This window comes from Micromys minutus (assembly GCF_963924665.1).
Source record: "Micromys minutus genome assembly, chromosome: 14".
Taxonomy (NCBI): domain Eukaryota; kingdom Metazoa; phylum Chordata; class Mammalia; order Rodentia; family Muridae; genus Micromys; species Micromys minutus.
In genome coordinates this window covers 29,726,067-29,739,218 of record NC_137983.1, presented here as the reverse complement: position 1 = coordinate 29,739,218, position 13,152 = coordinate 29,726,067, and the positions used below count along the sequence as shown (strand labels likewise).

At 38.0% G+C, this 13,152-nt stretch overlaps 1 protein-coding gene across 1 annotated transcript in view; it reads left to right on the top strand.

The window, feature by feature from the left end:
- The window catches only part of MICU3 (mitochondrial calcium uptake family member 3), an 82,671-nt gene that overhangs the window by 65,582 nt on the left and 3,937 nt on the right, over positions 1-13,152 (top strand). Inside the window, exons 9-13 of the mRNA XM_080928904.1 lie at positions 1,929-2,024; positions 4,620-4,720; positions 5,182-5,353; positions 7,842-7,950; positions 12,470-12,627. Of these exons, the coding sequence (XP_080785030.1) occupies positions 1,929-2,024; positions 4,620-4,720; positions 5,182-5,353; positions 7,842-7,950; positions 12,470-12,627 (636 nt within the window). The remainder of the gene's footprint in view (positions 1-1,928; positions 2,025-4,619; positions 4,721-5,181; positions 5,354-7,841; positions 7,951-12,469; positions 12,628-13,152) is intronic.

Genomic DNA, 13,152 nt, shown 5'->3' with positions numbered 1-13,152 from the left:
CTTTCTCTTCTATTAGTTTGAATGTATCTTGTTTTATGTGGAGATCCTTGGTCCACTTGGACTTGAGCTTTGTACAGGGCAATAAGAATGGATCAATTGCATTCTTCTACATGCTGACTGCCAGTTGGACTAGCACTGTTTATTGAAAATGCTATTCTTTTCCCACTGATGGTTTTAACTTCTTTGTCAAAGATCAAGAGACCATAAATGTTTAGTTTCATTTCTGGGTCTTCAATTCTATTCCATTGATCTACCTGTGTGTCTCTGTATCTATACCATGTAGTTTTTATCAGATTGCTCTTTAATACAGCTTGAGATGACTAATGGTGATTTGCCCCAGAAGTTCTTTTATTGTTGAGGATAGCTTTCACTATCCTGGGTTTTTCATAATTCCAAATGAATTTGTAAATTGCTCTTTCTAATTCTAGGAAGAATTGTGTTGGAATTTTAAAGGGGACTGCATTGAACCTATAGATTGCTTTCTGTAAGATGGTCATTTTTACTATGTTAATCCTGCTGATCCATGTGCAAGCAAGAGATCTTTCCATCTTCTGAGATCTTCTTCAATTTCTTTCTTCAGAGACTTGAATTTCTTGTCATACAAATCTTTTGCTTGCTTGATTAGGGTCACAGAAAGATATTTTATATTATTGGTGACTGTTGTGAAGGGTGTAATTTCCCTAACTTTTTTCTCAGCCTGTTTATCCTTTGAGAAGCAAAAGGCTACTGGTTTGTTTGAGTTAATTTTATATTCAGCCTCTTTGCTGAAGTTGTTGATCAGCTGTAGGAGTTCTCTGGTGGAATTTTTGGTGTCACTTGGTTATACTATCATATCATCTGCAAATAGTGATATTTTGACTTCTTCCTTTCTAGTTTGTATCCCTTTGACCTCTTTTTGCTGTCTGATTGCTCTGACTAGTACTTCCAGTACTAATTGAATAGATCGGGAGAGAATAGGCAGCCTTATCTAGTCCCTGATTTCAGTGGGATTGCTTCAAGTTTCTCTCCATTTAGTTTGATGTTAGCTGCTGGTTTGCTGTATATTGCTTTTGCTGTGTTTAGGTATAGGCCTTGAATTTCTGATCTTTCCAGAACTTTTAACATGAAGGGGTGTTAAATTTTATCGAATGCTTTTTCAGCATCTAATGAGATCATCAAGTGGTCTTTTTCTTTAAGTTTCTTTATATAGTGGATTATGTTGATGAATTTGCATATATTGAACCATCCCTGAATCCCTGGGAGGAAGCCTACTTGATCATGGTGAATGATTATTTTGAATATAAATTATACTGTTTCTGTTTAGAGTTTCGGGGTAAGACTGTAGCTTTAATCTTAGAAACTCCTTCACAGCAGTCAGTACTGAGAGGCAAATGTGTACCCTGTTCTTATAAGCATTAAATACACTTTATCTTTCATGGTAGACACACCTCTCAAATCCTAAAACAGGTTGACATAATTTGACTTATACACTTATATTTTTCTAAACTTTATATTAAAGTTTATGTCTATAAGGTAAGGATGAATTTGTTTTGGTTATTTTGAAATTATACATGCATTTAACAGGTTACCACATATTTACAAAAATTTTTCTTATATACCATTTCACACAACATATAAATAAAATTTTATGTCATACTTTCATAGAAGTTACTTATGTCTCAACAGAGGTAGGCAGGATTGCAGAGTTTGAGCCTTTTTGACATAGCTACATTGATTGTGCTTAGAAGCAGGTTATATACCATTGCATTCTGAAAGCACCGTAGGTCTGCTAGCTGTGTAAAGTAAGACTGTTGTGTGCAACAGAACACAATGAAGGTAAGCCAGGGCCGTTTTCCCTTCTGTGGTTGGTTAGAAGAGACACAGAGCATGTAAGTTGTCCTCTGTGACTATTGTTTAGATTTATGTTGTTGTTCTTAAAACTTCTACAGGTACTTAAGACAGATGCTGAGGAACTTGTCTCCAGAAGCTACTGGGATACCCTCAGACGTAGTACAAGCCAGGCGCTCTTCTCAGACCTTGCAGAGGTATAATGAACCGTCTGTGTGGCCCTCATACTCCTTGTACTAGATGCCATTTTGTTAATCTCATCTTCATTTGGTTTCAGATTCACAAAGCCTAACATGTACCATTTTGCTATTTCTTTTACCTTTTTTAGTAAGTAAATTAATGAGTACTATGTATTGTGTATAATCACTGTAGAGAAAGGATATTTGGCAGGGGATGTCACTTATTATTACATGTGTTGATTGAACTTGTTTATTTTATAAAGCATAACATCACAACATATTTAAAAGAAAATAATACTAAGTTTTAGATTAAGGATCACTTCCTAGAAATTTGAAATAGTAATAAGTATTTGTAAATTTATTGACTATCCTACAACATAACTGTTACATAGAAATGCTACAATTCTTCACTCTATGAAGCATGGCTGCTCCTATGTTATACTTAAACAGTTAACCTTCTCAGCTAATAGCACCTTAAGGGAAGGGGCATAGAAATATGAGGTTCAGTCAAAAAATTGAAAGTTTATCTCTATGTTAACTTAAGACTGCCAGTCCATGTTTAAATAAAAATCAAACCAACTCAGATTTTGTTTTATTATTGCCTAAAATTTACTACTGGCGGACACTTTAGTGCTGCCTTGGGATAAACTACTGCTATTTTCCTATTAATTTAGTGCCACCATCAACAGGAATTTAAATATCTAATACTAAACTTGATATCTAATATCTTTTCTAGACTTTAACTTCAAAAAATAGAACACTGTGTTGTTGGAGTGCTTGACACAAGCATGGGGACCTGAGTTCAACCTCCAGCATTCCTGGAAAGAGCTAGCAAAAGACACATCACATATTGTTTAAAGCCAGCAGTGAGGAGGGAGAGACAGGAATGCAGATCCCTGTTGCTTGCTGGGCAGACAGTCTAGCTGCATTGACAAAGCAGGTTCATTGAGAGACCCAGTCTTAAAAGACTAGGTAGAAAGTGTTTAAGAGGGACATGTAGGATATATGTCTGATATTATGCATGCACTTTGGCATGTGTAAACACACACATCAATATCTAAAATAAATGCCAGTTTATGAATTCTTTTGTTTTTCTCTTTTTATAAATAGAGTTTGGGTGGTGTCTTACGTGGAGAGTCTCTGTTATTATCCTCCTACATGATAGAAAATGAGAATTCAGTATAAATCACAACTTGTATAAAAGAATTGTTTATGGTATTTGTATTGCAAGGTACAAACTAGTTATTTAATGAGTCATTACAAAATGGCATTTACTAAATGGACATCTAAGGGGAAATAGACAATCTGTTATCTACTACATACTAATTCTTAGAAGACAGTATTTGACCCACAGAGAAAGGGAAGGAAGATCCTACTAATGTTGCTAAAACAACTACCCTGTGACAGAAGGGAAAGGGGGCTTGGAGGAGTCAGAGCAATACCAAGAGTTATCCTATAGACGATGAGTGAAATGCAAATGCCACCAGACCCATCGTTTCTGTAGTAGTGTCCTGCTTCCAGACTTCCGATAAGCACTCTCAGGGACTCGACACAGGACATATGCCACCATTTATATTAGTGTTGAAAATGGTGGCACTGCCTTATCTTCTTACATGTCCTGTGAGTTGTAATCATTTGAACTTCCTGAATTCTGTACCTGAATTTATGAAGTAGTTATGAGTTGATGACAAAGGAAAGAAGAGGGAAAGACCAATGAGGCAGTAAAGTGGGAAGTTGCATAAATCAGTTTTATTTTGTGAGGACTAGAATCAAACACATTAGAAGTATGGTTGTTGAAATGCAGTTCATTAAGTTGAGTAAAGAAGGGAAAATCCTGTGGAATTAACTTCTTGACCATTCAAAAATTATATGATGTTTATCTTTGAGAAAATACCAGTGATAAGCTGCTACTGTAGTCCCTCAACACATTATCACATATTTTTAAATTGGTTGTAATATAATAAATGTGGTTAAAGAAAGCCGAGCTCATTCTCTGCATTTCCCATATAGTCAGCGTCTTTGAAGAATAGCCCACTTTCAATTGAATTTTTTAGGTTGCTTAGGAAAAAAAGTAAATAAAAGTGACATGATTAAGTGATCTCTAACTAACTACTTGAGATAGTCAACAGGATGGGTATCTATATGCATAATAATTTTAGGTAGAATACTTTTAAAATGTATCTGATGAACATTTATAACAATAAAGACCAGTATTGCTCAAGTTTCTGTTTTTAAAATTTGAATAATTTAGTTATAATTACATTCATGATTATAGTCTTTGCTCTTCATTCTAATGATTGTACCTTTTCATTCTTGGGTTTATTTTGTATATAAAAGTGTTTTGCCTGAGTGTATGTAAGTACATGCCTGTGCCCATGGAGATGAGAAGAGATAAGAGCTGCCGTGGACCTGGAGTTGTGGATGGTTAGGGGCCATCATGTGGGTGCTGGAAACCAAGTCTGGATCCTCAAGAAGAGCAACAAGTGCTCTCAATCCATCTCTCCAGCCTTTTTTGACTTACATTTTTCACAAAATTCTTGGAAAAACAGTACGTTGTCTTGTTTTGAGTTTGTTTATTTATTTTTGTTGCTAATTTTAAATTATGTTTTCAAGCGTGCTGATGACATCACAAGCTTGGTAGCAGATACTACACTTCTTGTACACTTTTTTGGAAAGAAAGGAAAAGCGGAGCTCAACTTTGAAGATTTTTACAGGTGAGCTAAATTTCTGTGTAAAATGATCAGAATGCTAAGGTCAGGTGGTCTTGGGAAATCACCTAATACAGTGAAACTGCTGCTCTGGTCTTAATGGAAAATGTTCTGTGTAGTGTGCACTGCCATTGCTGTGTACAGGTCATAGTAATAATGGTGCACAGCATCTTAAAGATAAAACGTTAGTGCATACGGATTATTATACCCTGTGTATTTAGAAGAGATTTTCCCCACTCGGCTCCTCAGTCTCAATAAGCCACAGTAAAAATGGCCAGTATCACCTCTACCCTACAAGGTGCTGTTAACCAATTTGCAGGCAGGCAGGCTCAAACCCCAAGAGAGAGGCTACTTGTTCAGGTACCACAGTCATTGAGCAGTAATAGTTAAATGGTTTCCATATAACCTTTCCTCAATGGTAAATGTCTGATCATTTATCTTGCTTACTTTTCATTATTTTATCACAGATTTATGGATAATCTACAAACAGAAGTTCTAGAAATAGAATTTCTTTCCTACTCTAATGGAATGAACACTATCAGTGAAGAAGATTTTGCCCATATTCTTCTACGGTATACCAATGTGGAAAATACAGCAGTATTTTTGGAAAATGTGCGCTACAGTATACCTGAAGAAAAGGTGCTTAATCTTTTGTTTATTTTGTTATAACTATTATCTTGAGGCACACTATTTAGTAAATGCCATTTTGTAATGACTCATTAAATAACTTTATTAATCTAGCTGCTCTGTGAATTAAAACCAATGTTTGAATATATTACTATCAAGTAGAGATCAGTATTCTTAGAAATACTTAAAAGTCTTTAAGGCTATTAGGTTTTGGAGTTTCTTTGTTTTGTTTTGTTTTTTTCAAATTGTGACTATCATTGTTACTTTGGTGTTTTGACTAGTATAAAAACATGTCAGGCAGATGGTATTGACATTACCTCTGTCACCCACTGCTCATTTCTATAGCACCTCTACTGAAAGGTCATTTGAAAAGTGCCATTGATGAGTGGGGGATCTTATCTACATTTGAAGAGGCTTTTTAGCAGCTTTTGGTGGCATGAATGGTTAAGAACCCAAGACAAGTCCTTGTCTGTTTGCTTGGTAGCAAATGTGGTGTCAGCCCTTTTGAGCAATTGCATTATCTAGTGGTATTTGAATGCTTCATTGCAACCAAATAGAATTGCTGTCAGAGTCTCCCTTTAAGCCTGGGATGTTTGCCTTCTGTTTGTGTTTATGGAAGGATCAGGTTAAACTGTTGAAGAAAACTTGCAAATAGTTTGAGTTTGTTTAGAGCAGATACACTGTGACAGTGTTAACAATTCTCAGATTCCCCTAAGGATCTAGGGGTGAAGAAAGGTTTGATGCATTTGGCTATTTACATTCTTTAAATCAATGGCTCATATCTGTTTTACCCACTAAGCTATATTTTCCTGACCAGTAGATAATTCCCTAGAAATAAAAAACATAATTTTGCTGTTTAAGCTACTATAGTGTTACATAGGACCTTTAATCTGTTTGTCTTTTTCTAAATGGAAACTTGGAAAAACTAGCTCAGAAGGTCAGATTGCAGGATGACTTTATAAAAAGTTTTCAGGGGTTTTTTGTTTGTTTGTTTGTTTGTTTTGTTTTGTTTTATTACAATTCTTATATTTAAAATTATTCCAAAATTTAAAAATCTGAAGTTAAATTCAGCTTTTCTAAAATTTAATGTAGAAGTATCTCTACAATTATTATCATAGGAAAAAAAAAATCACATCATCATGGATTCAGTGTGGTGACTGCTTGTTCTGGAACCCTCAGAACAACCTTGCAGGCATTGACAAATTTCTTTTGGGAAAGGAGGTACTAAGGACTTAAAGCATTTGTCCACTCAAACCCAAGACTAAGGCAGTGGTTCTTCTGTGTGCCCTACTTAAATCTCTCCCTTCCCTCTACCACTCATTCTTTTCTCCCCAGTAGAAGTAAAGAAAGGGAAGGTGATGTTTGAATGGCACTTCACATTTCTAAACTACTTTCATTTCCATCCACAGATATTAAATATCAACAGGCTTTATTATAGGAACCAGTGATAAAGCAACAAGACAGGCAGATCCCTCTTCAGTGGGAAGGGACACTGCTGGAAAGAAAACTAGGAAAGAGAAAGATTTTCAGATAAAGGCAAATGCTGTGGGCAGGACAGGGATGGAGACGGGAAACGAAGGCCGTGGTAACGGAGAGTTCTTGAGACATAGCTTTGGGCAGAGCCTGTGTGCAGTGAGCTATGCAGACCTGATGAATAGTGCTGTAGACAGGAGAGCAGCAAGTGGCAAGGCCTAGGGAGGGACAGCCTTAGGTTACCTGAGTATTGCCAAAGACATTTTATAAAAACCAGGAAAGTAGTAGGTGATGAGAAGGGAGATGTGTGTCAGGTTTGCTAGAACTCAGTGGACATAAAGAGAAGGGGCCTTAGATTTCATTCTAATGGAGGTAAGACTGGATGGGAAGCTGCTGCCATACTTAAGTTTTAAATCGGAGGCCTGGAAAAACCACCAGCACCCTGTCGATGATCCTCATATCCAAACTTGAGATACAGTATTTTGATTTCAAATAATGTTCCTGTTAACTGAAGTAACAAGTGGTGTGGACTCGCAGCCTGTGGACATGGTATCTCAGAACAGGCTGCTCTGAGCACAGCTCCTCAGTGCCATTTCCTGTAGACACTACACATCCCCTGCTGTCATGGCTGCATTTTCATGACTGAACAAGATCAACTAAATGACAGTTGGCACTGACCAATAGGGTTTTATTGTCATCATAAACATATTGATGGCCAGTTGTGACGGAGTCAGTATACAAAGCAAATGTGGTTTGATGGCTTTTGTAGGTTTCATAAACGGTATTTAGAGGACTATCATAATCAGAACCTTTCTAGTCATGTTTAGTGAAGCCTGTAGCAGTGTTACCCAGTAGAAATAAGTGCACATGAATCCTGAGTTTATTTGGAGAAATTTTTCCAGAAATACCTGGCATGCTTGCTTAAGAAATATACTGCAGTCCCTAATGTTCCCTTTTAGTAAATATGTTACAGTTATTCTAATACGTCTGTCGATACTAATTTTTTACATTTATTTTCCCAAAACAGGGCATCACATTTGATGAATTCAGGTCATTTTTCCAGTTTCTAAACAACTTAGAAGACTTTGCAATAGCTCTCAATATGTATAACTTTGCAAGCCGTTCTATAGGACAAGGTAAGAAATGACCTTTCAAAATGACAGTTTTGCCCTACGTTGTTCCCAGAGATTTGTGTAACAGGCTAGTGAGATACGTGTGATCGTGCCTCAGCTTACCTGAAAGCCTAGTTTTATCATTTCTATGGGCAATCACTTCTGAAACTTAAAATTATTCAGAGTCTAAGGAACTGTGTGGATTTCTTACTGGATTTATATTCGGCCTTTCATGTTATGAGGAAGAACTAATAATATTTATTGTAAAAGGTCTAAAAAGAAAACTCATGACTACTTGGTAAAGTCAGGGAACTGATGTCCACTCATAGAAGCTGCTTGCTGCTGGCCATTTACCAATACCAGAAATTCTCATGATTTTTCCCTAATCAGAAACCATGAGCAATGCCTCTTAGCCCTTAACTTACACTAACTGGTTTTTAAGAGTAATATATAAAATTGATTATCTTTGTTTTTAATTTACAAAAAAAAAAAAAAACCACACATCTGGCATATAATCTTAAACAACAGTGTTCTCAGGACAGCCTCAGTCTTTGTTCGTGGGTTGGCTAAGAATCTAAATCCTTTGCAGTTCTCTCCCTTATAACCTTGTCCTTACTAAAAGGACCCTGTTCCTGCTGTGTAGGCTCTGTTCATGTGTTTAGGCATTCTTTCTGCCTGGCAGAATCTATTGTATCAGATTTTAGGTTATAATCTTGAGAACTTTTTTATTGGGTATATTTTATTTACATTTCAAATGTTATCCTGGATTCCCCTCCATAACCCTCCTATTCCATTCTCTGCCCACCCCCCTGCTTCTATGAGGGGCCCCCCAACCCACTCACTTACTCCCACCTCCCTGCCCTGAGATTCCCCTACACTGGGACATCAAGCTTTTGTCGGGACCAAGAGCTTCTCTTCCCATTGATGACCAACAAGGCCATCGTCTGCTACATATGCAGTTGGAGCTATGGGTTTGTCCATTTCTACTCTTTAGATAGTGGCATAGTCCCTGGGAGATCTGGTTGGTTGTTATTGTTGTTCTTATAGGGTTGCAAAACCCTTCATCTCCTTCAGTCCTTTCTTTAACTCCTCCATTGGGAACCCCATTTTCAATTCAATAGTTGGCTGTGAGCATCTGCCTCTGTATTTGTCATGATCTAGCAGAGCCTCGTAGAAGACTGCTATATCAGGTTCCTCTCAGCATGTACTTCTTGGTATCAGCAATATTGTCTGGGTTTGGTAGCTTTATGTGGGCTGGATCTCCAGGTGGGGCACTCTTTGGATGGCCTTTGTTTCAGTCCCTGCTGCACACTTTGTCTCTGTATTTCCTCCTGTGAATAGTTTTGCTCCCCCTTCTAAGAAGGACTGAAGCATCTACACTTTGGTCAAACTTCTTGAGCTTCATTTGGTCTATGAATTGTATCTTGGGTATTCTGAGCTTTTGGGCTAATACCCACTTATCAGTAAGTGCATACCATGTGTGGTTTTTTTTTGTTGTTGTTGTTTGTTTGTTTGTTTGTTTGTTTGTTTTGTTTTTTGTTTGTTTTCTTGTGATTGAGTTACCTCACTCAGGATGGTATTTTCTAGTTCCATCCATTTGTCTAAAAATTTCATGGAATCGTTGTTTTTAATACTGAGTAGTACTCCATTATGTAAATGTACCACATTTTCTGTATCCATTCCTCTGTTGAAGGACATCTAGGTTCTTTCCAGCTTCTGGCTATTATAAATAAGGCTGCTATGAACATGGTGGAGCATGTGTCCCTGTTAGATGCTGGAGCATCTTTTGAGTATATGCCCAGGAGTTGTATAGCTGAGTCCTGAGGTAGTAATATCACCAATTTTTTGAGGAACCTCCAGATTGATTTCCAGAGTGGTTGTGCCAGCTTACAACCCCACCAACAATGGAGGAGTGTTCCTCTTTCTCCACATCCTCGCCAGCAACTGCTTGTTACCTGAGTTTTTGATCTTGGCTATTCTGGTGTGAAGTGGAATCTCAAGGTCATTTTGATTTGCATTTCCCTGATGACTAAGGATGTTGAACATTCCTTTAGGTGTGTTTTAGCCATTTGATATTCCTCAGTTGAGAATTCTTTATTTGGCTCTGCCCCCTCCCCCATTTTTGATAGGGTTATTTGATTATCTGTAGTCTAACTTCTTGAATTCTTTGTTTATATTGGATACTAGCCCTCTATCAGATGTACGATTGGTAAAGATTTGTCACGCGCCCACGCTTCCCGCCGATAGGAACAGGCGTGCAACAACCGGATTCTTCTGCGGACAACCTTTATTGTACAGCACTCTGAGCAGGGGACTTCTTGAGCAGGAAACTTCTCTCTGAGCCGGGGACTCCCTACCGGGGTCTACTGTATAGGCGACCTCTCATGTGCAGTCTCCCACGTGCGATCTCTCTGCCCAGTCTCTCTCCACGTGGGATCTCTCCGCAATCTCTCTTATCGGGTCCCTCTCCACGTGGGGTCTCCCGCAATCTCTCCACTATCTCCCTCTCCACGTGGGGGAGAAATGCACTGCTATATATGCCTAGGAGACTCGTGTCGCTACCTGATTGGTGCGCCCTCCAGTAACTCAATAGTATGCCCCGAGAGTGGGCTATGAGGTATGTGGCGCATGCGCATTAAGTCTCTTGGCTGGGTAACAGCTCTGTTTGCTGAGTTCTCGGCGGGAAGCCGGCGCCATGTTTGGGTGCAGCACAAACGGCTCCCTACAAAGATTTTTTCCAATTATTTGGTTGGCGTTTTGTCCTAATGACAGTGTCCTTTGCCATACAGAAGCTTTGCAATTTTCTGAGGTCCCATTTGTCTATTCTTGATCTTAGAGCATAAGCCACTGGTGTTCTGTTCAGGAACTTTTTCCCAGTGCCCATATGTTCAAGGCTCTTCCCCACTTTCTCTTAGTTTCAGTGTATCTGGTTTTATGTGGAGGTCGTCCTTGATCCACTTGAACTTGAGCTTTGTACAGGGCAATAAGAATGGATTGATTTGCATTCTTCTACATGCTGACTGCCAGTTGGACCAGCACCATTTGTTGAAAATGCTATCTTTTTTACACTGGATAGTTTTAGCTTCTTTGTCAAGTGACCATAAATGTGTGTGAGTTTATTTCTGGGTCTTCAGTTCTATTACACTGATCTACTTCCCTGTCTCTGTACCAATACCATACAGTTTTTATCACTATTGCTCTCTAGTTCAACTTGAAGTCAGGGATGGTGATTCCCCCAGAAGTTATTTTACTGTTGAGAGTACTTTCCACTGACCTGGGTAGCATTTTCACGTCCAGCTTCTGGGGGAATGTGAAGCTGTACTCTAATGTTGATGCCAGTTACTTCTCTCAGAAGCAGAAAAGGGACGCGAGCAGTGACTGTGGGTTCAGCTCCCAGCTGCAAGAGCACTCAGTGCCCACTTGGTGCGTCTGTTGTGTGAACTTAGTCAGTGGATAGGGAAAACCTGTCCATTCCCTCATATTCATTCTGTTTCTAAACTGTGTGTTCAAACATTGGAGGCCTGTCTCAGCAAATTAAATCTACATACTTAATATATAATTATATATTTAATATATAATATCTTACTGAAATAATATACTCTTTCAAAAGAAATTAGTATCGGTGTATTTGTATCAGAGCAGGTTTCTCTCTTACTTTATGGAACTAGAAAAGGAGAAATTTTGTGTCCATTTTTCAAATGTTTGGAATAACATCCACATGTTCCTTTCCTTGCTGCTTTCAGCACACCTATCAAAGGCCATTGCAAAAGACACCAAGGAGCATTCGTTCACTAGCTCTTCCTGAAGCACACGGAAGGCTCCTCTAAAACAGAATCAACCTCTCTTTGGCACAACTGCTGTGCACAACTTTTCAAGTTTCCCAGTTGTCTACAGGAGAGTGTAGAGGTTCCCAACCCCACGGTCTACACAGCTTCCCCAGGTCCTCTGTCCTCTGATCTACCTCAGCAGACTCCCTGGCCTCTCCTCACAGCATCTGTTCCTTCAGGTCACTCATCTGTCATTCTTGTTCCCACTGCTCACCACTGTCCATCCTTTGAGGCTTAGCTCCAGTACACAATCCTAGCCCTTTGAAATCATTGCCTGCCCTTTTCTCCATCCTTCTGTGTCTACACTGTACACAGAATCAATCTCTCATCTCCAAATCCACAGAGCACTTCACCACCACGGTTTGTGTGATCCTTTGTAATCATTATTTCCGCAAATCCTGTCTCCCATCTGAACTGTATATTGGGGATTTAGTTTTCATAATAACCTCTACAGTCTCTTCCTGACAGCAGCTCCTCATTCAGTATTCCTTGGTTGAGTTTATTATTAACCTGGTAGATCTGCCACTTGCTCTTTTCATTAAAGCCAGTGTTTCTTTTCCCCTGAATGAAAGTCATTTGCGGTACACCATCATGGCTCATGCTCACAAAAAAAAAAAAAAAAAAAAAAAAAAAAAAAACTTTTTACAGCCTTTTCAATAATTAGCACCATGGACTAAAAGAAAACCACTTTTTTCTTTTTTATGACATTTATCTAGATGAATTTAAACGTGCTGTTTACGTAGCTACTGGACTGAAACTTTCACCACACTTGGTGAACACTGTCTTCAAGATTTTTGATGTTGACAAAGATGACCAATTAAGTTATAAAGAATTTATTGGGATTATGAAAGACAGACTCCATAGAGGGTTCCGGGTAAGCCTACACATTCCAAGGCTATTGATAATTTGTTTTAAATCTAAGTTCGAAAAAATGTATGTGAAATTTTAAGGCTATAAAAATGAAGTACTTTTTAAAAACTTTGTGTAGCCCTTAACCTGCTTTCAAAAAATGTGAGGTGGTAAAAGATAATTTTTAAATATATATTATAAATTTGATTGTTTAATTCATTTTTGTATTCAATTAAGGGATGTTTTTATTGCGCTTTGGGAGAAGGGTATCCTGGCTTGGTTTTGTTTTTATACTTAGTCTTCCCATTAACTTTCAGACTCACTGTAAACAGCCCTGATCCTTCTTGCATATCAGATGCTTCCTATAGGGAACTGAGGCCTTAAGTCAGTGTACATTCACTATAATATAGTATAAAATAAACTAAAAAATCAATTTTGTTTCCTGTACTGTTTTTCTAATCGACATACTAAAAATTAACAGGAGTTCATCTGTCCTTTTCTCAAAATCATTTTTTTCAATTTCAGTTATAATGTGGCTTAATAAATATTT